The sequence below is a fragment of the Pongo abelii genome, chromosome 7, assembly GCF_028885655.2.
Source record: "Pongo abelii isolate AG06213 chromosome 7, NHGRI_mPonAbe1-v2.0_pri, whole genome shotgun sequence".
Taxonomy (NCBI): Eukaryota; Metazoa; Chordata; class Mammalia; order Primates; family Hominidae; genus Pongo; species Pongo abelii.
This window is the reverse complement of record NC_071992.2, coordinates 110,713,667-110,740,346: the sequence shown is the minus strand read 5'-3', so window position 1 is coordinate 110,740,346 and position 26,680 is coordinate 110,713,667. Positions and strand designations below refer to the sequence as shown.

The following is a 26,680-nucleotide window of genomic DNA, read 5'->3' as shown; positions in this document are numbered from 1 at the left end:
GACAAAGAAGAGTCGCTTGAACGCAGGAGGCGGAGGTTGCAGTGAGCCAAGATTGTGCCACTGCACTCCAGCCTGGGCAACAGAATGAGGGACAAGAATAACCAATACAACCTTGAAAACAAGGTAGAACTTTCTCTCGATGGTATCAGGACATGGACATAATGAGGTATGGATAGACAAATAGAGAAGTGGTATAAAATGGCTCAGAAACAGGCCCATACATGTATAAACACCCGGCATACAATAGAGGTGGCCCTAGAGATTGGTGGGAAAAAAATTAACCTTTCAGTAAATGGTGCTGGCACACTTCCTACTTCACACAAAAATCAACTGTAGGTTGATCAAAGACCTAAACGTGAAAGGAAGGCTATGCTATAAAGCTTTTAGAAGATATAATAGAAGAATATCTTCATGACACAATAGGAAAAAGCTTTCTTAAACAACACACAGAAATCACTACAATGGAAAAAATCGGTAAATTTGATATTAAATTTAGGAGCTTTGGAACAATATAAAGAAAATTAAGCTTGGCGTGGTGGCTCATGCCTGTAATCACAGCACTTTGGGAAGCCGAGGTGAGTGGATCACCTGAGCTCAACAGTTCGAGACCAGCCTGGACAACATGACAAAACCCCATCTTTACCAAAAATAAAAAAAATTAGCCAGGCGTGGTGGCACGTGCCTGTAGTCCCAGCTACTCAGGAGGCTGAGGTGGGAGGATGGCTTGAACCCAGGAGGTGGAGGTTACAGTGAGCTGAGATCACAGCACTGCACTCCAACCTGGGTGACAGAGTGAGACCCATCTCAAACAAAAAAAAAAGAAAAACTAAAAGTCAAACTCAGTGAAGATATCTGCAATATTTAAAATTGGTAAAAAAGAGAACATATACAGATCTCCTACAAAAAAGAAAGCTCCTTCCAAAGAACAGACAATATAATAGAAAAATGAGACATAACATGGCCGGGCATGGCTCATGCCTGTAATCCCAGGACTTTGGGAGGCCAAAGTGGGTGGATCACTTGAGGTCAGGAGTTCAAGACCAGCCTGGCCAAAATGGCAAAACCCCGTCTCTACTAAAAATACAAAAATTAGCAGGGCATAGTGGTGGGCACCTGTAATCCCAGCTACTCCGGAGGCTGAGGCTGGAGAATCACTTGAAACTGGGAGGCAGAGGTTGCAGTGAGCTGAGATTGTACCACTGCACTCCAGCCTGGGCGACAAGAGCAGAACTCTGGCCGGACACGGTGGCTCACACCTGTAATCCTGTCACTTCGGAAGGCCAAGGCAGGCAGATAACCTGAGGTCAGGAGTTTGAGCCCAGCCAGGCCAACATGACAAAACCCTGTCTCTACTAAAAATAGAAAAATTAGCCAGGCGTGGTAGTGCACGCCTGTAGTCCCAGCTACTCAGGAGGCTGAGGCAAGAGAATTGCTTGAACCTGGGAGGCGAAGGTTGCAGTGAGCCAAGATCACGCCACTGCACTAAAGCCTGGCCAGGCAACAGAGGGGGCCCCATCTCAAAAAATAAAAAAATAAAAATAAAAAAGCAGAACTCCATCTCAAAAAAAAAAAAAAAGAGGCATAACACTTGGAAAAGATAACTCAAAAAACAAAATCCATGAGTAAAAATTAAATGAAGAGTTGTAGAAATGAAAACCTCAATGAGGTACTGTTATACAACCACCTCACAGGCGATCTGACAATATTAAATGTTAACAAGGATATTGACTGATGAGAACACTCAGGCATGCTGGTGGTTATAAGCCACTTGGTTTTTAAAAATTAACGTTGCAGATATGTTATTCCCTAGATATATAACATAAACTGGTATGTATGCACACCTAGATATATGTACAAGTATGTTCCAAGTGGCAAAAACTATAAACAACACAAATGTCCCTCATCATATGTATATATAGCCAAAAACTATACAAAACACAAATGTCCCCCATCATAAGACTGAAGAAATTGTGGCGTGGTCCATATAATATTCTAACTTTTTTTTTTTTTTGAGATGGAGTCTCTCACTGTTGCCCAGGCTGGAGTGCAGTGGCGTGATCTCCACTCACTGAAACCTCTGCCTCCCAGGTTCAAGCGATTCTCCTGCCTCAGCCTCCCAAGTAGCTGGGATTACAGGCGCTTGCCAGCACGCTCAGCTAATTTTTTGTATTTTTAGTAGAGACGGGGTTTCACTATGTTGACCAGGCTGGTCTTGAACTCCTGACCTTGTGATCCACTCGCCTTGGCCTCCCAAAGTGCTGATATTACAGGTGTGAGCCACTGCACCCAGCCTCTAACACCTTAAAGCAATGAAAAAAATTGTTATTTATATACAACTTGAATAAATCTCACAAATAAATCTCTTTAGTGAAAGAAGATGATGAATACATATTGTATGATTCCATTTATATGAAGTTCAAAATAGGCAAATTAAAGAATGTTCTTTAAGGATGCATACAGAGGTGATACAAATATAAAAGAAAGCAAGAAAATTATGATCACAAAAGCCGGGGCAGTAGCTACCTCAAGGGAAGGTAGAAGAGGTTGTAAAGACCACAACAAAGGCTTCTAGAGTGCTGGCAATGTTGTATTTTTGGAAGTAAGTGGTATTATCTGTGCTTTATGTACTTCTCTCAATGTCTCTAACATTAAGACTGTTAAGAAAGAAGTAGAGTGATCCAGTAGAAACACAGATTCCACAGCACACATGACAGACAAGAGGTTTGATTTGGGAGTTCTTAGTAAACAGGTGATGAAACAGATGAGTGAAGCTTTGGAAGTAAATAAAAAATGATGAGTGAGCCAAGGACAAAAGTTCTATAAACAGAAATACTAAAGGAAGAGCAACAGAGAAGTCAATGAAGGACTAAGGAGAATCCAATAAAGATGCTGAAGAAACATGGTGGAGAACCAGAAAAAGAGCTACAGCAGAAGACCAGGCAGAAGGGCATAGTCTGTCAAAAGCGCCAATTGTCAGGCACAGAAAGGCAAGGCAGACAGGAAAAAAGGAACTGGATTTGGCAATTAAGAGGTCACTGGTAAGCTTAAAGCAAATTATAAATCAAAAGAGGAAAGAAAAACATGTCATACCTCAAGAAGAAAGTCTATTTTCTCTTTATTTGGTCTAAGAAATAGCTGGTTAAATTGAACACTAATTGTTCTGCCTTCCAGTATATCACGGACTGTATTACAGGCACAAACTTTAAAACAGATTTCATCTAGAGCTTCATTTCTGTAGAATACAAAAGTAGATCAACTAATGTTATTTTTTCTGTTCTTAAGAGGTAAGATTTTAGAATATTCAAGCATACCAATAAATATATACCAAATCATGGGGAGAAAGAAAGCAGAATAGGTTTTGAATTTATCAAGGGACAATTTAGTTACACATTAGACAACAGAATAAAATTTTGCTATGTATAATTTTTCCCCCAAGGAGTTGTTTTTTTTTTTTTTTTTGAGACGGAGTCTTGCTTTGTCACTCAGGCTGGAGTACAGTGGCGCAATCTCGGCTCACTGCAACCTCCACCTCCTGGGTTCAAGCGATTCTCGTGCCTCAGCCTCCTGAGTGGCTGGGACTACAGGTGTGCACCACCACGCCCAGCTAATTTTTCTATTTTTTGGTAGAGATGGGGTTTCACCATGTCGGCCAGACTAGTCTCAAACTCCTGACCTCAAGTGATCCACCCACCTCAGCCTCTCAAAGTGCTGGGATTACAGGCATGAGCCACCTCGCCCAGCCCTGCGCCACCTCGCCCAGCCCTGCAAGCACTTTTAAAACAGACTAGACGGAGGAACACCAGAGTGTTCTATGTTAATTTCCCTTATATTAACAATATGAAAATAATGTCACAGAGCCACAGGTAATTTGAAAATGTGGTTTTGATAAACCAGAATGCACTTGCTGTTTTATTCAAAAATCAAAAAGTAATTTTTCAACTTACTTACCCCTGTTGAGCTTTCTGAAAGAGTTCTCTTAGGACTGATTGTCGGAACTGGACAGGTAAACTCAAGGTTAAGTTGTCTTCAATGAAAATCTGTATTACCTCCTAGAACACACACATAAAGTTGCACCCATTTCAAAAATCATGGTAAAGTTTTTTTACTTTAAACAAGTCTTTCTATAATGGAAAATACAAGTTGAAAAAAATCACAAAAATATCTTACTATGAAAACCTTTTTTTCCTAAAATTCTAAAATTTGATTAAGGGCAAAAACAGCCCCGCTACCCCTTTTTTAAAATTGAAGATCACAGACCAAAAATGAGAGGTAAGAAAGGAATCAATCAATGAGAAGCAATCCAGCTACGTTATTAGAAAAAAATTTTAGGCCAGGCGTGGTGGCTCACACTTGTAATCCCAGGACTTTGGGAGGCCAAGGCAGGTGGATCATGAGGTAGGGAATTTAAGACCAGCCTGGCCAACATGGTGAAATCCCGTCTCTACTAAAAATACAAAAATTAGCCAGGTATCATGGCGCTTGCATGTAATCCCAGCTACTGGAGAGGCTGAGGAAGGAGAACTGCTTGAACTCAGGAGGCAGAGGTTGCTTTGAGCCGAGATGGCGCCACTGCACTCCAGCCTGGGCGACAGAGCGATGCTCCATCTCAAAAAAAAAAAAAAATTATTATTCTCTCTGAACACAAGTTCATAAAACAAACTAAAAAAATACTAATTAAATGGCCAGACACGGTGGCTCATGCCTGTAATCCCAGCACTTTGGAAGGCCAAGGCAGGTGGATCACGAGGTCAGGAATTCAAGACCAGTCTGGTCAAGACAGTGAAACGCCGTCTCTACTAAAAACTACAAAAATTAGCCAGGCACATTGGCAGGCGCCTGTAATCCCAGCTACTCGGGAGGCTGAGGCAAGAGAATCGCTTGGACCCGGGGAGCAGAGGTTACAGTGAACCAAGATCGCGCCACTGCACTCCAGCCTGGGCAACAGAGTGAGACTCCGTCTCAAAAAAAAAAAAACTAATTAAAAAATTCAGCTGAAAAAACATGCTAACAAGTGATTATAATAAATTTAAATGATTTAAAATATATTATCTGTGAACTACAAAAAATACCCAGATTATTACATACAGACTTTTTCTTAGCTACTTCTCAAGAATGGAAGAGCAGGAAAGAAAGAAAGGGTGTTAGTGAGAGGAGGGGGAAAGGAGATTTCTGAAAATTAAACTAATCAGCCACTACCAGAAAAGTACTGACATAAGTGGTTTCAAAAATATGGAGCAACCACTAGCTTCACCTCCATAACAAAACATGAGCAAGGCAGGGCTCCACAGGAGCAACACAGCAGCTTCCCAAGTGTGAGAAGACACACCTGTTACAGCTGCTCAACTCCTACTTCATCAGCACTAAACAAAACCCACATAGTTCATAAAAACACAATCCCATTCGAAGAAATACAATTTCTAAGATAGCCCTGCATGTATAAGTAATGAATCTCAAAGATGCAACAAAATTACTATTTTCCCCTTCTTAGCTACCCATTACACTATTTTCTGATTTTCGTATTTTGGAACTTTATTACAGTCACAGTAACATGTACTTGTCTCTGGGTGATATTCCTAAGGTCTTGTTGGCACAGGTCTTACCACTCCAGAGAGGTTTTTTCGTTTTTTGGGTTTTTTTGTTTTTGAGGCAGGGTCTTGCTCTGTCACCCAAGTTGGAGTGCAGCAGTGCTATCATAGCTCACTGCAACCTTGAACTCCTGGGCTCAAGCGATCCTCCCATCTTGGCCTCCCAAGTGCTGGGATTACAGGTGTGAGCCACCATGCCCAGCCAACTTGTTAAAGAATCTGTATTTTATGATAATTGATCTCACCCTTCATAAACCTTTACTAGGGAGCTATAACTGAGAGAGCTCTAGTCTTTATTAAATTCACCTGTATCGGTAATTAAACTTCAAGAAAGTTTAATTTTCTTTCCTAGGACAAAGCAATACTTTTAAAAAGGGCCAAAGATAGGGGAAAGAAGTGCCATCTTGTTTCCTCTCTTCATCTATTTTCTGTGAAAAACAAAAAAACCCCTAGGTAAGAGAACTATAAAGCTGGAATAATACCCAATTGGAGACACAAAAACTAAGTTATGGCTTTATCATTTCATGATTCCTATTTTGAGTTAAACATGAATGAATGCACTGTTTATTCTCTAGAATGGAGGCTTTCCAATAAAGACCTTAAAAGCACAATTCTAATTTCCAGTTATTTTCATAACAAAACTGAAGATAAACATCCAGAGGTGTGTGTGTGTTGGTGGGGGGGGCAGGGGCATACACAATAAAAGTCTCAAGAGACTCACTAAGGCGTTTTCATGAACCAAACCAAGATGGTAAGCAGGCTCAAGAGCAGGTGGGCTCTGTTTCTAACAGACCATCCAAACCCACCAGAACAACTGCCGTGTTCACTGTGCTCCCTTTCTCCTTCAGTCTTACTATTTGGAAGGGCTAATAAAGCTGGGCTACAAGCCACACATCCAAAAGACATAAGACTTAATGTTTTGTAAAACTAAAAGCTATGAATATCTCAGCAGCCAATAATCCCAGCTGCTAAACAAATGCACACACACACAACTAAAAGCTGTCTACCTGCAATTTTTAAATGTTAAAAGTTCTGCTTACAAACATTTCTTACAAAATTTATTTAAGATAGGCCAACTCTATACCTTTAAGATAACAGCAATGATGAAGTAACATCTGTATAATGCTTTGCCTTAGAATTTGTGCACTATAAGTTCTCACTAGATTCTCGTAAGAATCTTAGGAAATGGGATAATTATTACCATTATGTTACAGGCCAGTATGACAGTGTAAATGACTTGCCCCAAAACGCGTAACTGGTAAATGGAAGGTGCAAGGATTTGAACTTAGTTTTGTCTGGCTTCCAAAACTTCACTGCATCCCCCTCATACACCTTACCTGATAGTTGCCAGATCTCAAACAAATATGGACTTGACTGTATGGAGTCAACTGTTGAGATGTACTATCAGAAGAAGGTACAAGAACATCACATGCTTGACAATAGCCAGCTAACCGCTTCTCATCTATGGTACAATGAAGAGATAATGAACCTATCTGTAAAGTAAGAGGTATACACCATTATCCATTCATGTAATATAAACAATAGTCTAGCACCCCCTTAGCATGTTTTAACAGTACAAGGAAATGCTACTGAAAAATTCAAGCTGGGCTGGGCACAGTGGTTCACGCCTGTAATCCCAGCACTTTGGGAGGCCGAGACTGGCAGATCACAAGGTCAGGAGTTCGAGACCAGCCTGGCCAAGATGGTGAAACCCTGTATCTACTAAAAATACAAAAATTAGCCAGGCGTGGTGGCAGACACCTGTAGTCCCAGCTACTCGGGAGGCTGAGGCAGGAGAATGGCTTGAGCCCGGGAGGGGAGGTGGAGGTTGCAGTGAGCCGAGATGGCGCCACTGCACTCCAGCCTGGGTGACAAAGCAAGACTCCGTCTCCGGAAAAAAAAGAAAAGAAAAATTTAAAACTGGAGGAATCAAAAAACAAAAAGGTTAAAATTAGAACAGGGGTGTCAAAAAACTATTGCTCATATGCCAGATCCAGCCTATGGTCTGTTTTTGTTTGTCCCTTGAGCTAAGGACAATTTTTGTGGGCTGTAAACTACGCAAAGGGGACCAAAAAAATGGTAAGAATATGCAATAGAGAGTGAATGTGGCCCAGAAAGCCTAGAATATTTGCTAACTGGCCCTTTACAAAGAAAGTTTGCTGAAGCTTAGAGTTTTCAGGCCAACATACAAAAGGTGGACATCATTATCATACCAAATATGTATGACAAGACATTAACAAAGAGCAAACAGTGTTAAAATGAAAAACAAACTTAAAGGTTTTAAAAGACACATACCAGCAGAGATTTAAAGGAGAGAGCAAACAGCATAATCATCACTCAATTGGAAAGAATAGAAATGCTTCTACCCAAATAGGATTTAAAAAAAAAAAAAGTTTGAAAAAATATTTGTTTTAAATTACTATACCTGAAATACCATAAAATTAGAAACCAGATTAATTTCCTAGCAAAGTAAAATGAATATTTCTAATGAGTCTATCTGGAATAGCCAGAGCATTTAAACCTCTAGGGCATTTAATCAATATCTCTACTAAGGACAGCAGATTGAAGTGGGAATTTTTCCAGGCACCAGCCATACAAAAACCTAGTTATAGATATACTTTACAATTCAGTCATATGAATCATAAAAAGAAAAATGCAAATGATAAACACAGTAAAAATGTTTACCCATATTAGGAATTAATGAAAGCCAAGTTTATAAAAGATACTATATTTCACCCATCAAGTTAGCAAAAAAAAAAAAAAAAAAAAATTGTTAAACACTCACTGCTAACTGAAGTGCTCTGTGAGAAATGTACCTGGAAAGTAATGTGGTTTGACAAATTATAGCCTCAGAAAAATACATAACCATTGACATGGTAATAATTGTAGGAACTTAAACATATCTGAAATCTGAAGAAAAATTTAGGCTTGCAGATACAAATATTGCAGCTGTATAATAAACCTAAATGCCCAAACATAAGGGAAATGAAGTAAATCAGAGTACTTCCACATAATATGATACATTTATAATGCCTAGGCAAAGATTTAAGCAAGATACAGAGTATTTACAATATGAGCTTAACTGTATAAAAACATAGAGAAAAAAACTGGAAGAAAATTTACTAGATTTATAAAAGGGGTTATATTTCCAGGTTATATTACTACAGATTTTTAAAAACCAGTTTTGGTACTTTCTTGAACATCACACATTTATAATAATGAACACGTTTTTATCATCAGAAAAATCAAAGCCAAAAAATGTATAGATGTTTTAAAGAACTGAATATTAAGTTCCTATTATGACTGGATTTACCTCTGCAATTAGTTCTTTGGTTCTAAAAAATTTTTCCCTGGCATTTTCATAGACAGCTGAATTTGTGGAGCCTTGCTGGAAGTATGCTGCGCCCAAATCATAGCACACCTGAAATAATAATGAACACCAATTTGCTTAACAATTTCTCAGGTACTTAAGAGCTGACAGAATGAAAACTGTCTTTATCTCAGGAAAACACAGAAAAAAAGATATAAAAAAACACATATTCCAAGGAGCGGTGCTACCACCAGTGTTCTTAGTCACAAGCAACATAAATCAACTCTGGTCAATTTAAGCAGAATACTGATTTACTGAGTAGAGTTTAGGTCACCTACAGAATTATTAAAAAGGCTAAAGAATTTGACTAGAAAAAAGGGCAAAGGAGGCATGCAGTCAGGATGAGAGCCAACACTAGTCTAGTGAAAGAATCTCAACAGTAGATTCCACAGCTCCTGTCACCCGTAGCCACCAGGACCAGGACCAGACCCTGAAAGCAGCAGCTACACTCCTGCAAGTGCTGTCCCTGGAAACTAGATTTTACTGTCGCTGTTGCCACTACCCACCACCACAATGGATTCTCCAACACCCTCAATGCTATGACTTACTAGGACTAGCTCGTGATTCAGTCTAAAAGAAGCATACCTATCTGTAAAACTTACGTGATATGCCTGCCCTCAAGCCAGATAAGGCTAGAGAAAGCTAGTATTGGGAGTTTTTAGTTTATTCTATAAGAAGAAGGCTGGCTGGGCGCGGTGGCTCACACCTGTAATCCCAGCACTTTGGGAGGCTGAGGCGGGCGGATCACGAGGTCAAGAGTTCGAGACCAGCCTGACCAACATAGTGAAACCCCGTCTCTACTAAAAATACAAAAATTAGCTAGGCGTAGTGGCGCGTGCCTGTAATCCCAGCTACTTGGGAGGCTGGGGCAGGAGAAGTGCTTGAACCCGGAGGCAGAGGTTGCAGTGAGCCAAGAATGCACCACTGCATTCCAACCTGGGTGACAGGGTGAGACTCTGTCTCAAAAAAAAAAAAAAGCAGCAGCAGGCTCTGCCTCCTACAAGTCTGAAAAGATCGGGAATTCTTCTAACACAGGAGAGGGAAAAAACGCTGGGGAGCCCCTCAAAAGTGAAGGTGGTGCACGTCTACCTAAGTGAGAAATGTATGCTAACTATAAAACGTTTCCAGTAGTATGTTTCTATGACAGAATTTGTATGTAAGATGTGGACACTAGGCAAAAAAGAAAATAATTTGTATGTTTTTCAAAAAGCTTATATTGACACCTGGAATTACTAAAGGCAAAACTCAAAAAAGACTCAGATTATTTAGTTCAACTTGGTCATTTTATGGATAAGAATACAAACGCCCAGAAAGTGACATGAAAAGCATATAACCAAGTAGTGGCAGAGCCAAAGTTTGAATTCAGATTCCTAAGCTCATAATATTCTGACTCAAATTTATTCTACACATGGCTGACAGATCAAGTCTTCTTGATCTGACTGACTCAAGAAGTCTTCAATTATTCCCCAAAACAGAAGAAAGTTCAAACTCCTTGGCCTGATCTGTAAGGATCTCAGACTGTGGCCTAATCTCTCTTTCCAAACCTCTCCACTGTGCTCTATTTTAATCACACCAGTCTTCTCAAGCCCCATTCACATGAGATCCTAGAAATATGCTTCATTCCACACCCCTTACTACTTTTATACCACCAAACCAACCTTTGGCAACAGATACTTATTCCTCTTCCAAACTCCTAAGCTATAATCATGCCTGGTATTCAACATGAAACCACTCTTCACTGATAAGCTTTATAAATATGGTTCTGTCCAATTCAAAGAATCCAGGTTAATTCTCCTTAGCCTCTACAACATTGCTTTGCACTATTTAGTCCACACTACATGTTTGGTTGACTTTTTTTTTTTTTTTTTTTGAGATGGAGTTTCACTCCTGTCGCCCAGGCTGGAATGCAATGGTGTGATCTCGGCTCACTGCAATCTCCTCTTCCGGGTTCAAGCGATTCTCCTGCCTCAGCCTCCCGAGTAGCTGGGATCACAGGCACCTGCCACAATGCCTAGATAATTTTTGTGTTTTTCGTAGAAACAGGATTTTGCCACGTTAGCCAGGCTGGTCTAGAACTTCTGACCTCAGGTGATCTGCTCATCTCGGCCTCCCTTGGCTGATTCTCATTCTAGAGAGTTCCTCCTATCTGGAGTAAAGGGATACTAAAAGAGCAAAACATACACACACACACACACACACACACACACACACACACACACCCCCATGCACATATATGCATACTTACTACAGTTATATATAATTCTCCTTTCTAGGCAAAGATAGACAGCAAAATACCAAAAAGATATTTTCAAGTATTATTCTAGCAACTGACTAGCCATTACAATGAGTTTAGAGGTTAAGAGGTGGTCAACAGATTTACTGTAAAAACAAAAAAGCCTGATAATGAAGCTGCCCTGAAGCGCATTAAGGCCTGGTTTTATTGCGGAAAAAAATAACAATTTTTCAAGTCTAAGGTAAATTTTAGTAATGTAAAGAACCTACTTTAGATATGATCTGGTGGTTCACACCTGTAATCCCAGCACTTTGGGAGGCCGAGGCGGGCGGATCACTGGAAGTCGGGAGTTTGAGACCAGCCTGACCAACATGGAGAAACCCCATCTCTACTAAAAATACAAAAATTAGCCAGGTGAGGTGGTGCATGCCTGTAATCCCAGCTACTTGGGAGGCTGAGGCAGGAGAATCGCTTGAACCCGGGAGGCGGAGGTTGCAGTGAGCTGAGATCACGACATTGCACTCTAGCCTGGGCAACAAGAGCAAAACTCTGTCTCAAAAAAGAAAAACACTGTCATGACAGGAAATGAGTGTTACCACTAATTTGCCTTTCAAAAAACAGGAATTGTCACTCAGCTATGTAAGTAAAAGAACATTTGATAGTTTGCCTAGCACATACAGATGTTTTACAGGAGTTTTGTTTTAAGGTTGTATCATCCACCATATTGCGAAAATCAGAAGTGTCATCAACAACTTTTAGACGGGTTCTGAAAGATTATGAGATACTACATACCAGTAACACTCCTATATGCAAGTTTCATCAGTGATTTTAAAATGTTAACAAGTATCCTGTAATCCCAGCACTTTGGGAGGCCAAGGTGGGAGGATCCCTTGAGCCCAGGAGTTCCGAGACCAGCCTGGGCAACATAGGGAGACCCTGTCTCTATAAAAAAAAAAAAATTAAATTTTTTTTTTTTAAAAAAAGGGTTACCAAGTATCAATACTTCATTAACTCCTACTCCTGCTGCAAACTCCAGCTCATCAGGCCTTGAATAAATGATTACCTTCAGCTCTGGAAACAGCTAATCTGAAAAGGCACCTTTCCAAAACTGTCATAACTATTTTTATCCCTTTCCAGAAAAGGAATTAGTGATAAAAGAAGCCATGCCAACTCATACGAATAAGGAAAGACAACACAGTTTAGAAGGTACAATCCTAGTAGCCCTCTCTAGACAATCGCTGAATACTTTAAAATTTCTATTTTACTCAAGGTCCTATTCTGGAAAGTAAGACGCAGAACATATTTAAAAAAAAAAAAAAAGAGAGACATCAAAGAGTTTATAATCCAGTAGGGAAAAAGAAGACATAAACACATAAAATAATATCTGACAATGGCCGGGTGTGGTGGCTCACACCTGTAATCCCAGCACTTTGGGAGGCCGAGGCGGGCGGATCACCAGGTCAGGAGATCTAGACCATCCTGGCCAACACGGTGAAACCCCGTCTCTACTAAAAATACAAAAAATTAGCCGGGTGTGGTGGCAAGCACCTGTAGTCCCAGCTACTCGGGAGGCTCAGGCAGGAGAATGGCATGAACCCGGGAGGCAGAGCTTGCAGTGAGCCGAGATCGCGCCACTGCACTCCAGCCTGGGTGACAGAGTGAGACTCCGTCTCAAAAAAAAAAAAAAACAAAACAAAAACAATACCTGACAACAAGCAGCAACTGAAAGCTGTGAAAGGAACGAGGGGCCCAGAGTTACAGAAAGAGGGCAAACTTAAGATCCCTGAAAAGCTAGACACTCTCTCTTGAGGTCTAGATTTTTCAAAGTCTAGCACAATATTAGTTTTTATTTTCTTTTGGTCTGATCAGATTTGTAGTAATATGAAAGAACTGTAAATCAATTACATATAACTGTATTCTCAGTACTTAAACTGTCTCCTAAATACAATCTGGAAACTATTTCAGAGACAACAGATGACATAAAATTTCTTCCATTTCTTTTAGAAAAATGTCAAATCTTAAAAATGTATAAATTAAATACAATGCAGTTTTAATAGCATCTTAAGAGACAAAGGCAGAAATAAATTCTAATTAAAAATAGGAGGATGATCTCATATTAAGATTTTCCAAAAAATTGCCCTACGTAAATTAAGTATCAAATGAATACCTGGCACTGCATTTCTTCAGTTTTGACTTTCAGTCCAGCAGTAGAACTCTCAGTTTCTCCATTTACCATGCCTGGTTCCATGGCCAATAAATCTAGAGTTCTCATCGTATGGACATAAAGATCCTTGTTTAATTTTAGGGCTGCTTCTAGTACCAAAATAGAATCAGCAGCTTGTTCTTTGAGCTACAGAAATCAATAAACAAAAAAAATACAAAAATAGCAACTGATTATAATAACCAAAAATACTTACAGTCTATTTAGTAACTCAGTACACTAAGCTATTAAAAAAATTTTTAACACAGCAAGAGTACAATTAAATTTGTTGAAATAAAGTTACCTTAAATGAAAGAAAATAAGTTCCTATTGTGAGGTTAGAAAATATGAAAAACAGGAGGGCCAGGCATGGTGGCTCACGCCTATAATCTCAGCACTTTGGGAGGCCGAGGCGGGCAGATCACGAGATCAGGAGTTTGAGACCAGCCTGACCAACAGGGTGAAACCTCATCTCTGCTAAAAATACAAAAATTAGCCGGGCATGGTGGCACACGCCTGTAATCCCAGCTACTCAGGAAGCTGAGGCAGGAGACTTGCTTGAACACGGGAGGTGGAGGTTGCAGTGAGCCAAGATCGTGCCACTGCACTCCGGCCTGGATGACAGAGCAAAACTCCATCTCAAGAAAAAAAAAGAAAAAAGAAAAAGACAATACAAAAAACAGGAAAGACTGGTATCTTTTTTCTGTAGAAAAGTTGATACTTTAGGCCAGGGGCAGTGGCTCACAACCGTAATCCCAACACTGGGAGGACAAGCGAGGCTGGAGGATCTTCTGCGGCCAGGGGTTCGAGACCTGCCTGGCCAACGTGGAGAAATCCTGTTTCTACTAAAACTACAAAAATTAGCTGGCCATGGTAGCATACACTTGTAATCCCAGCTACTCGGGAGGCTGAGGCACAAGAATTGCTTGAACCTAGGAGACAGAGGTTGCAGTGAACTGAGATCATGCCACTGCACTCCAGCCTGGGTGACAGAATAATATTGTCTAAAAAAGAAAAGTTAATGCTTTAAAGATGTAGCTGGTGGCCGGGCACGGTGGCTCACACCTGTAATCCCAGCACTTTAGGAGGCTGAGATGGGCAGATCACGAGGTCAGGAGTTCGAGACCAGCTTGACCAACATGGTGAAACCCCGTCTCTACTAAAAATACAAAAATTAGCCAGGCATGATGGAGCACGCCTATAATCCCAGCTACCTGGGAGACTGAGGCAGAACAATCGCTTGAACCCGGGAGGCGGAGGTTGCAGTGAGCTGAGATCACACCATTGCACTCCAGCCTGGGCAACAGAGCAAGACTCCATCTCAAAAAAAAAAAAAAAAAGATTTAGCTGGACACAGTGACTCATGTATGTAATACCAGCACTTTGGGGGTCTGAAGTGGGTGGATCACTTGAGTCCAGAAGTTCAAGACCAGACTGAACAACAGGCAAAATCCCATCTCTACAAAAAATACAAAAATTAGCCTAAATGTGGTGGCACATGTCTGTAGTCCCAGCTACTGGCAACACTGAGGTGGGAGGATCGCTTGAGGCTGGGAGGTGGAGGCTGCAATGAGCCAAGATCAGGCTACTGCACTGTAGCCTGGGCAACAGAGTCAGACCCTGTCTAAAAAAGAAAAAATTTGCACTGTTCCACTTGATTTATTCAAGAAATATCTGTATACTTCAATGTGCCAGCCATTTTATTAGGAACTAGATAACAACAATGAAATGATGCAGGCTTTGGCTTCCACATTCAAAATACTACAGCGTATTTGCTATAGTGAGATACAGATCGTTTCTTACCTTTTTCTCTCCTCACCCAGCCCCTACACCTCACATGGTAATATGGAACATTGTAGGTGTTAATTACAGAAATCATTTCTAAATTACAGAAACTGTCAGGTTTCTAATTTTCCATTATGTAGATCAATTAAAAAATAACTGCTAGGCCAGGCACAGTGGCTCACACCTGTCATCCCAGCACTTTGGAAGGCCAAGGTGGGTGGATCACTTGAGGTCAGGAGTTCGAGACCAGCCTGGCCGACACGGTGAAACCCGTCTCTACTAAAAATACAAAAAAATTAGCTGGGCCTGGTGGCAAGCGCCTGTAATCCCAGCTATTCAGGAGGCTGAGGCAGGAAAATTGCTTGAAGCCGGGAGGCGAGGTTGCAGTGAGCTGAGATCATGCCACTGCACTCCGGCCTGGGCAACAGAGCAAGACTCTGTCTCAAAAAAATAAAAAATAAAAAATAAACTGCTGTAATTATAGAAGAAATTTTAAAATATAAACTATACATGTTTGTCATAGAGTTTTTGGAAAACACAAAATATAAAGACATCACCTGTAAAATCAGTTTCTCATATCTACTAATATATCATGAAATAGTCAAAAATAGAATCAATCAGTAGTAAAGTACTCTACTATTAAAACTGAAAGACTATGTGTGATTTAGAATATTACCTATATCCTAACAGTAAAAACCTTAATGTCACGGCACTTAGACCTTCACAACTCTCATGTCCCCAAGATTAGAAGACACATCTATACATGCTATAAAGGCAGGGGTCCCCAACCCCCAGGCCATGGACTGGTACCAGGAACCAGGCTGCACAGCAGGAAGTGAGCAGCAGGTGAGCAAAAGAAGCTTCATCTGTATTTACAGCCGCTCCCCATCGCTCGCATTATGGCCTGAGCTCCACCTCCTGTCACATCAATGGGGGCATTAGATTCACATAGGAGCGCAAACCCTATCGTGAACTACACACGCAAGGGATCCATGTTGTGTCCTCCTTGTGAGAATTAATGCCTGATGATCTGTCACTGTCTCTCATCACCCCCAAATGGGACCATCTAGTTGCAGGAAAACAAGCTCAGGGCTCCGGTTGATTCTAAATTATGGTGAGTTGGATAATTATTTCCATATATATTACAATGTAATAATAATGGAAATAAAGTACACAATAAATGTAACGTGCTTGAATCATCCTGAAACCATCCTTGCCCCCCGCCCCCCACACCACATCCAGTTTCCTGGAAATTGCCTTCCACAAAACCAGTCCCTGGTGCCAAAAACCTTGGGAACTGCTGCTCTAAAGTTGTTCCTGAAATGTTACTGTGTAACTGATGCCAATACTTACCACTTTCAAAATGTTTTCTGTTAGCTCTTTTTCCTGTTGCATTTGATTCATACTAAAAGAGAAACAATTGAAAACAAAGGTATCAAAAGTTACTCTCAAGACCAAAAAATTCAAAACTTAAGAGCATCATTCTTGAAAGTCAGGTTCAATTTAAGAGTGTTTTTAATGTTATTTATTTTCATGTTTGAAAAAACAAAACCCTCAACTATTATGATGCTTATTAACGTACCAGTATTTTCTCATTTACTTTGTTTGGGTTTTTTGTTTGTTTTTGAGAAAACCTGTCACCCAGATTGGAGTGCAGTGGCAGCCTCAACCTCCTGGCTTCAAGTAATCCTCCCACCTCAATCTCCCAAAGTGTTAGGATTACAGGTGTGAGCCACAGCACCCAGCCTCATTTACTCAACTGAAGAGCAAAACTTACAACAAAAGCTCATTTGTATCAAGTTAGAAACTATGATTTCTAGCTCCAAATTTGGGTACGCTGCCATGTGGAAATTAAGAATTAGGTTTAAAACTCCATCCTCCACTCCTGCTGCTTCACTTGACAAGCCTTAAAAATAAAAAATTTAAAAAAAGAAAACCTCCAGATACGATCAACTTTCATATTGTACTTTAATATTGACATATATTAATTTCCCCACATGCAAATCTTTTTCAAGACAATTTAATTAAATGAAAAAAATATCAGGCTGGGTGCCGTGGCTCACACCTGTAATCTCAGCACTTTGGAAGACCAAGGTGGGTGGATCACTTGAGGTCAGGAGTTCGACACCAGCCTGGCCTACATGGTGAAACCCTGTCTCTACTAAAAAATGCAAAAATTAGCCGGGCGTGGTGGCACACACCTGCAATCCCAGCTACTTGGGAGGCTGAGGTGGGAGAATCACTTGAACCCAGGAGGTGGAGGCTGCAGTGAGCCGAGATCACACCACTGCATTCCAGCCTGGGCGACAGAGTGAGTCTCCATCTCAAAAAAAAAACAAAAAAAAAATGACTGCTTTCAGATAAATGGCACAATTCCCAAAGCACTTCCCTTCTTAGAACTCTGTATCTAGCACATTACCTGACTCTCCAGCCCCTCTAACTCCTTCAAACAAACCTTCACACAGGCCTTCTGCCCTCCTATTCCTGCTCTACTTCTTCTATAACAGAGGTTATTAAAAACTTGCAAACATTTTTAAAACTCTAATGAAAAAAAAGCCAAGTAAAGGTCATAGCCACCAACTTACACACTTAACTGAGGGGGTCCAGGTTTTGCCTGTTTGACTGGAAAACTACTTTGAACAATTGTCCTAATTGCCCTGAAGAAAAGACAGGAAAAAGAAAATTTCATACATTATAAATGTCATCTCAATTATTTTTTCAAGTACTCCTTAGGTTTATATAAATTATATGAAGCATTAATTGACACGTGGTAAATCCTGCATAAGTCATCCACATTTTTATCAGATTGCTTTTCATCTATGCAGTCACAAATTTTCTCCACCATCAGACTCACAGTTCCCAAGACTTGAAAAATCCCTGCAGCAGAATGGGTCCATTAAAAGCATATCCTTGAAAGCCACAGTGCAATAAAACAGAGGTTGCCCAACGCATTCTGAGTTTATGAAAACATTTACCATCTATTATAGAGAAGTACAGCCATGGCAGTGGTCGGAGGTAAAGTGGCCAGATCCATGTCTACATGCTTTGTTCCAGGAGGAACTTTACTGATGCAGAGTAGTTCATTTAGTAGCATATTCAACACTGGAACAGACAAACTTGAAGAAGCAAAACGTATATGTTTGCACATTAATTGTGAAAGAAACACAAAATACATACAAAATTCCGTATCCTCGCTGAAAATACCTACATTGTAAAGGAACCACATCTCTGGGTTTAGCTATCAAATGCGAAAAGATTTTTTTTTTTTTTTTTTTTTTTTTTTTTTTTTGAGATGGAGTCTCGCTCTGTCGCCCAGGCTGGAGTGCAGTGGCACGATCTGGGCTCACTGCAATCTCCACCTCCCGGGTTCATGCCATTCTCCTGCCTCAGCTTCCCAAGTAGCTGGGACTACAGGCGCCTGCCACCACACCTGGCTAATTTTTTGTGTTTTTAGTAGAGATGGGGTTTCACCGTGTTAGCCAGGATGGTCTCGATCTCCTGACCTTGTGATCTGCCTGCCTCGGCCTCCCACAGTGCTGGGATTACAGGCGTGAGCCACCGTGCCCGGCCTAAATGCGAAAAGATTTTTAAAACTTTTTATTATGAAAAAACGTAAAACATAAAAGTAGACAGGATATAATGAACCCCTATGTACCATCATCTAGCAATTATCATCTGATGGCCAATCTTACTTCATCTCTATTCTTCCCCACTTCCCAAATCATTTCGTCCATAAATATTTCAGAATATATCTCAAAAAATTAACTCAACATAATCACAATATTAATTTCACATCTAAAGAATTTAGAGTTGCTTACTGTCAAACAGCCTATCAGTGTTCAATTTTCCAGCTGCCTCATATATGTCATACTTCTTTGTACCCATTGCTATCTGTAGATGTCTCTTCAGTCTATAACGTACAGCTTCCCCTGCTCAGATTAAAAACACACTTTATGGTGGCGGGCGCCTGTAGTCCCAGCTATTCGGGAGGCTGAGGCAGGAGAACGGCGTCAACCATTCTCCTGTCAAGGAGGCGGAGCTTGCAGTGAGCGGCTATCACGCCTCTGCACTCCAGCCTGGGTGACAGAGCGAGACTCCGTCTCAAAAAAAAAAAAATACACTTTAAAAATTCTAATATTTAATGCTGAAGAATGTGGTTAGAAAGAGGGTTTTTGAATACTACTGGTGAGAGTACAAACTTTTTTGGAATGCAATCCGGCAATATTCATGTGTCTTAACAATGTTTATACTGCATGATCCAGCAATTTAAGGAGCTATCCTAAGAATACAACTCAAAATACAGATAAATTTATTTTATGAGCAAAGATATTTAAGGCCCTGTGATTTATATCAGTGAAAAACTAGAAATAAACTAAATGACTGTCAATTAAGGAACAGTTAATAAATTATCCATACAATGGAATTCTCTCCAAAAAAATAAAAAAGGGGAAATGTTCATGATACTGCTAGGTGAAAAAACCAGAAATCAAAACAGTACATAGGGTATGATCACAACTTTAAGCCTATGGAGAACAAAGAACGAAAATTACATGAAAATGTCAAAAAAATACTCTCTCCTCCCCAATTATTTCCTATTTTTTTAATTTTTCCCAACTTCCTATAAGGGATTTTTAAAATTGTGATAAGAAGGGGATGATAATAAATCATTTTCTAATAACAGCCTTGAAAGTATTTATATTTAAGCAAATAAGCACTGACTCTAATCAGCTGTTTTAATAGGAGATAGTGATGTATGACCAGTAAAATCAACTCAATTATTCAATAGCAAATCATCCATAATATTACACAACATCTATCATTAATTTTTATTCATTTTCTTCAGATATGTAAAAGTCACTTGAGAAATTTACAACAGTTTAGGTGTGGATTTTCTCTAGTTACCACATCAAAAGTAATGTTATATTTGCATATTTTATCAAGAATATATAATATTTATTTTATTTTTTTTTTTTTCCGAGTCTTACTCTATCGCCCAGGCTGGAACGCAGTAGCCCCATCTCGGCTCACTGCAACCTCAGCCTCCCGGGTTCAAGCGATTCTCATGCCTCAGCCTTCCAAGTAACTGAAATTACAGGCGCCCGCCACCATGCCCGGCTAGAGATGAGGTTTCACCATGATGGCCAGGCTGGTCTCAAACTCCTGACCTCAAGTAATCTGCCAGCCTTGGCCTCCCAAAGTGCCGGGATTATTATAGGCGTGAGCCACGGCGCCCAGCACGTAATTTTTAAGAGCCGATATCATAAAGGCATATATAGAAATAAACCAAGATATCTAAATAGTACTTCAAATGAAATTTCACTGAAATCTTGGATACCTTTTCTCTAATATGTCTAAGTCCCACTTCAAATGTGCAGCAACTTTAAGAGCAAGTAGTTTTAAAATACGATTTCTCTTGTTATCAGGCGGAGGTTGAACTTGGTTTTGTTCATTAACTGAAGGTTTGGAAGCCTGTTCCAAAAACTGAACTATAAGTTGAACTGGTGCAGGATCTAGGGTTTAAAAGAAAATAAATTCTTAAATTTAAGTTTTAATTCTGAAGATACAAAAGGATTCACTATTGGTTTGTTTTTTTCTTTTTGCGGGGGGGGGGGGGGGGGTTGGGTTTTTTTTGCCACAAAAGGAATCCAAACAGCTGTGCTGTTAAAATGATGACTAAGGAATACGTATGTAAGAAGTGTGCCTGGGAGTTAAAGGAGATGCGGAAGAGTGGTAAGGAGGAAGGGTAACAGATTAGAGTGGAAGAAAGCAAAAAAAAAAACACCTTACGGGGAAGAACATAACAGTCATAGATTTCTGGTTCTGCAAATAACCACTGCCAATTAGAAGAATGAGATACAAACATTAAAACTATTATTTTGACACTTAATTAGGGGGACCTCCATCAAGTGACCTCTCTGCACCTGTTTCCTCCAATGCAAAATAGACGATAATATCACCTACCTCACAGGATCATTATGAAGATTAAATTAAAGGAGGTAACAGATGTGAACAATTAAGCACAGTGCATGGCACCCGGAAAGCACTCAACAAATTATCTTTCAAAAGGAATGAATTAAGGACATTATACAGGTGCCAAAACTGCCTAAGTACACTAACTTCTTACACAGTGGTCTCTATCAGTTAAGGCCAGTCTATGAGACTGAACAAGCCATATATAGATTTGAATTTCGAGAAATGCTATCCGAGGAACTTACCTTTTTGTGCCAATACCTTTTTTGAGAATGCCTGGAGTTTTCCTCCTCCCCCCTCAATCACACCCATTTAACTGGGCTATTAATCATTATCATCACTATACAAAGCCATCTTGCAAATGTGCAGCAGTTCCTGCTTTCAAAGATTTTAACTTACAGCCCAACTTTGGAATAAGAGTCAATAAAATTCCCTCACTGAATAACAAAATGTTTAAATAAAACCTAAGATAATAACTAGCGTCAGGATCAACACCCAACAGCTGGTTTCTCCCCAGCTCCCTGAATTTATTCAGCTTGGGGTTGAAGGAGGGGTCTGGTCAGCCTCCCCGACCCAAGCAACCACAAGACCCGCCTCGCAGCCTCTAAAACCCCAACAGTAAAAAGGTAAATCGTAAAAAGGACCAAAGGGTTTGGGATGACAGCACCAAGCCCTCCCCTCCGGGGGTAGGAGAGCCTTTGTTTCGAGCTTTTCTTTGACCCTCCACCCGGGCATGTTTAAGGCAAGCGAGGAGCCCGGTCGGAGCTGGGCTCCTGTGCGCGCCTCCCAGGCCGCAGCTTCGGTGACCGAGAAGGCGGGGAGCGGAGGGAAGCCGGGCGGACAGCGCCGGTGGCGGTGTCCCGCTCCCCAGGTGCAGGCGCCGCGCTCACCCGGACAGGGCTTGCGCAGATGTTTCTCCAACAGTGACTCCTCCAGCAGGAACTCAAACCAGCAGGTCTGCGGCGGGGTGCAGGGCCGGCTGGAGGTGGCCGCCTCCCGGTCCGCCGCCTCCGCGCTCATCCTGCCCCCGCCGCCGCTACCACCAGGGCCGCTTCCTGGCTCCAACCTGACACTTGGATGCGGGCCGGGGCCTGGGGTATGCGGAACCCGGTGGGAGAGAGGCCACGCTCGGAACGTCCCGGAAACTCACACAATCCAAAATGGCGGCGCGAGCCAGCCGGAGCTGCGATCCTGGATCCGCCTCCCCGCGCCACAGCCGCGCCTTCGGACCAATCGTTGTTCGGGTTGGAAGGAAAGGGGCGTGACTAACCTTCGAACCACGCCTCCTCCCGGTTGCCATAGGAGACGGCGCCGCATGAAGCCGGGTCGCGGGTGGGTTTTCCCTGTTCCCTGATAGTTCTCCAGCGAGAAAATGAGACAACCTCATCTAGGGTTGCAACGGGCCTCAATATTTTCGTAAAGGCGAAGCGAAGGGTTCTAGTTGTGACCCAAGCAAAGTTTATCTCCTGTGCTTTCAATTTCCCTGTTCCCATTTCTGAGATTTCCTGGCACCTGGGTCCTCTCCTCAGATGCTCCCGCCGTCCTGCCGAGAACACCAGCTTCCCACCCGCTTCCTGGACGGATGGCAGCATACGGTGAGCAGCCCTTGCTGCTAGCTCCCGATACTTAGAGCCTAGTTGATCCTTTCGATATCCCCGCTAGAGGCTCTGTTAACCCTATACATTTACCTCCGTTCTGTGATGTTCTTGTATTTTTCATTAACGATTAAAACTGAAAAAAGATGCATTCATAGATCGTGAATACAAGGTCAGCCTGACCAATATGATGAAACCCCGTCTCTACTAAAAATACAAAAATTAGCCCGGCTTGGTGGCAGGGGCCTGTAATCCCAGCTACTCTGGAGGCTGAGGCAGGAGAATCGCTTGAACCCGCGAGGCGGAGGTTGCAGTGAACCGAGATCGCTCCATTGCACTCCAGCCTGGGCAACAGAGCGAAACTCCGTCTCAAAAAAAAAAAAATTTAATTAGCCGGGTGTGGTGACACACACCTGTGGTCCCAGCTACTCAGGAAGCTGAGGCGGGAGGATCACCTAAGCCTAAGAGATTGAGGTTGCAGTGAGCTGTGATTGTACCACTACACTCCAGCCTGGGCAACAGAGTGAGACCCTGTCTCACAACGAGAAAAAAAAAAAAAGAAAAAAAAGGAAATTTTTTTTGACATTTTTTTTGACATTTGTATTACATATGTAAAAATAAGTTTTAATTAAGGAAGAGTTCATTATTCCACTATCATCTAATACAATAACAACATTATATATTTCAAGTCCCAAGGTGTTTTATTTAGACTCAAAAATGTCTTGCCATAAAAGTGTTACAGGTTAAAAAAAAAAAGTGTTACAGCACTGAACTCCCCTTTTCAGAGTGGGTAATTGAATACTTGAAGGTTGACAGAGATCTTGAAGTTTATTAAACTTAGAGACCATCTCTTAGAGGGAGTCATAACTTAAGACTTCATCAACATTGGAAGAGTCTAATGAACTCAAGCTTCCAGCCAGGGACTCTTGTCCCGCTAATGCAGGGCAGGTGACCACAAATTGGAACTTCGCCCCAGAGAGTTCTTTGCTTTGTCCAGGAAAGTATTCAAGTGTGAACCAGTGGTAGAAGAGAACAGCTTTACTGAAGTGGCAGTGTTACAGCTCTGTGACTGCCCCTGCAGAGCAGGGCTACCCCACAGGCAGTGCGCTGAGAATACCAGCTCAGGGTGGTTCTGCAGGCATATTTACACCCATTTTTAATTGCATGCAGATTAAGGGGAAGTTTATGCAGAAATTTCTAGGAAAAGGGTGGTAACTTCTGGGTCATCGGGTCATTACCATGGAATGGGGTGGCAATGCCCAGGTGTTGCCATGGCAATGGTAAACTGACATGGCATACCGTTGAGCATGTCTTATGGAAAGCTGCTTCCGCCCCATCCCTGTTTTAGCTAGTCCTTAGTTTGGTCCGGTGTCCAAACCCTGACTCCAGGGTCGCATCTCACCTCCTACCTCACTTCTGAGCAGTATGTTTGTAGGGTGTCTGTCAGAAGACCCTCAAAACTACCAGTTGCTTCTGCTTTGATGCAAGACACATATCCCAGCTGTGGCCAAGTTTGCTTGCCTGGGTCTGGAGTGACACATCTTTCCCTGTCAGTGTGACAATCCTGGTGTGGGTTGAGCATTCTTGAAAGGTGTCCCAGAATGTCAGAAAGCCAAGGCTTCTTCAACTTACTATGTCTTTGGCTCTCAGAAACAACAGAGGCAAAGAAATATTTAAAATTTTGATTTAAAAAATAATACACTTGGAAAGATACCATCAGGAAAGTGGAATGACAACCCACAGACTAGAAGAAAATATTTGCAAATCATGTGTCTGATAAGGGATTTACATCCAGAATACGTAAAGAACTCTTACAACCCAGCAACAACACAGTGAGTAAAGGATTTGAATTGGCCAGGTGCGGTGGCTCACACCTGTAATCCCAGCACTTTGGGAGGCCGAGGTGGGCGGATCACCTGAGGTCAGGAGTTCAAGACTAGCCTGGCCAACATGGTGAAACCTCATCTCTACTAAAAATACAAAAATTAGCCTGGCATGGTGGCGGGCACCTGTAATCGCAGCTACTTGAGAGGCTGAGGCAGGAGAATTGCTTGAACCCACGAGGCAGAGGTTGCAGTGAGCTGAGATTGTGCCACTGCACTCCAGCCTGGGCGACAGAGTGAGACTCCGACAAACGGAGACTCCATCTCAAAAAAAAACAAAAAGCAAAAAAAGGATTTGAATTGATCATTCTCCAAAGAAGATATTACAAATGGGCAATATGCACATGAAAATGCTCAATATCATTAGTCGTTAAAGAAACACAAATCATCGGCCAGGTGCGGTGGCTCACGCCTGTGATCCCATCACTTTAGGAGGCCGAGGTGGGTGGATCACAAGGTCAGGAGTTCAAGACCAGCCTGGCCAAGATGGTGAAACCCTGTCTCTACTAAAAATACAAAAATTAGCCGGGCGTGGCGGTGATGCATCTGTAATCCCAGCTACTCGGGAGGCTGAGACAGAGAATCACTTGAACCCAGGAGGTGGAGGTTGCAATGAGCTGAGATCGTGCCATTGCACTCCAGCCTGGGTGACAGAGTGAGACTGTCTCAAAAAAAAAGGAAAGAAAAGAAAAGAAATGCAAATCACTAGCCTTGGCAACAACGTGAGACCCCATCTCTACAAAAAAACACAAAAATTAGCCAGGCACGGCGATACATGCCTGTGGTCCCAGCTACCCTGGGGGACTGAGGTGGGAGGATGGCTTGAGCCTGGGAAGCAGGCTGCAGTGAGCTATGATTATGCCACTGCACTCTGGGCTGGGTGACAGAGCGAGACTTTGTCTCAAATAAATACATAAATAAATAAAGCAAAACAAAACTGTGTGAAATACCATTTCACACCCACTAAAATGGCTATGATCAAAAAGACAAAAATAATAAGTATTGGTGATGATATGAAATTAGAACCTCCATACATGTCAAATGTAAAATGCTACAGCCACTTTTGAAACCAGTTTGGCAGTTTCTCAAAATGTTAAAAATAGGCCGGGCACGGTGGCTCACGCCTGTAATCCCAGCACTTTGGGAGGCCAAGGCGGGCGGATCACCTGAGGTCGGGAGTTCGAGACCAGCCTGACCAACATGGAGAAACCCTGTCTCTACTAAAAAATACAAAATTAGCCAGGCGTGGTGGCACATGCCTGTAATCCCAGCTACTCGGGAGGCTGAGGCAGGAGAATCGCTTGAACCTGGGAGGCGGAGGTTGTGGTGAGCCGAGATCGCGCCATTGCACTCCAGCCTGGGCGACAAGAACAAAACTCTGTCTCAAAAAAATATATATATTAAAAATAGGCTTACCAGACGACTCAGCAATTCCCCTTCTAGGTATGTATCCAAGAGAAAGGAGAAAATGTACCCACACAAAGACTTGAATGTTTAGAACAGCAGTATCTACAGTAGCCTAAAAGTAGAAACCAAGGTCTATCACCTGGTGAATAGACAAACAAAATGTGACATACTCATTGTATCTGTTTCAAGTGGCTGCTGTAACAAATTACCACAAACTTTGTGGTTTAAAACAACAGAAGCTGGCTGGGTGCAGTGGCTCACACCTGTAATCCCAGCACTTTGGGAGGCTGAGGTGGGAGAGTCCAGGAATTCAAGACGTATCTGGGGGACATAGTGAGACTTCTGTCTCTACAAAAAAATCAAAATAAAAAGTAAGCCAGGGATGGTGGTGTGTGTCTGTAGTCCTGGCTATGTGGGAAACTGAGGTGAGAGGATTGCTTGAGCCCAAGAGGATGTGGCTACAGTGAGCCGAGATTGCACCACTGCACTCAGGTGGGTGACAGAGTGAGACCCTGTCTCAAAAAAAAAAAAAAGAAAGAAAGAAAGAATGAGAACAGACTGTGGTCATTCAGACTTGGGTATTTAGCAAACACTTTCTTGAACAAAGTGAGCCTGTCATGTCACTTTATGGAAAACAACTAACACCATTTGT

General features: G+C 41.7%; 1 protein-coding gene across 4 annotated transcripts in view; it reads right to left on the bottom strand.

Annotated features, from left to right (window-relative positions):
• The window catches only part of INTS8 (integrator complex subunit 8), a 57,187-nt gene extending 34,835 nt beyond the window's left edge, over window positions 1-22,352 (bottom strand). The window contains exons 1-10 of one of the 4 annotated variants that reach the window (XR_008509196.2): window positions 22,034-22,287; window positions 20,509-20,683; window positions 18,149-18,289; window positions 17,759-17,830; window positions 16,527-16,578; window positions 13,356-13,538; window positions 8,899-9,006; window positions 6,923-7,078; window positions 3,949-4,049; window positions 3,091-3,232 (exon numbers count right to left, since the gene is read on the bottom strand). Coding sequence is in view for 3 of the 4 variants with exons in the window: in XM_009243963.4 (XP_009242238.2) it covers window positions 3,091-3,232; window positions 3,949-4,049; window positions 6,923-7,078; window positions 8,899-9,006; window positions 13,356-13,538; window positions 16,527-16,578; window positions 17,759-17,830; window positions 18,149-18,289; window positions 20,509-20,683; window positions 22,034-22,163 (1,260 nt within the window). In the remaining variant the exon portion in view is untranslated. Of the gene's footprint in view, window positions 1-3,090; window positions 3,233-3,948; window positions 4,050-6,922; window positions 7,079-8,898; window positions 9,007-13,355; window positions 13,539-16,526; window positions 16,579-17,758; window positions 17,831-18,148; window positions 18,290-20,508; window positions 20,684-22,033 lie in introns of all 4 variants that reach the window. The other 3 variants (XM_009243963.4, XM_063726731.1, XM_063726732.1) reach the window with 3 other exon arrangements.
• Between the last annotated feature and the right edge of the window lie 4,328 nt (window positions 22,353-26,680).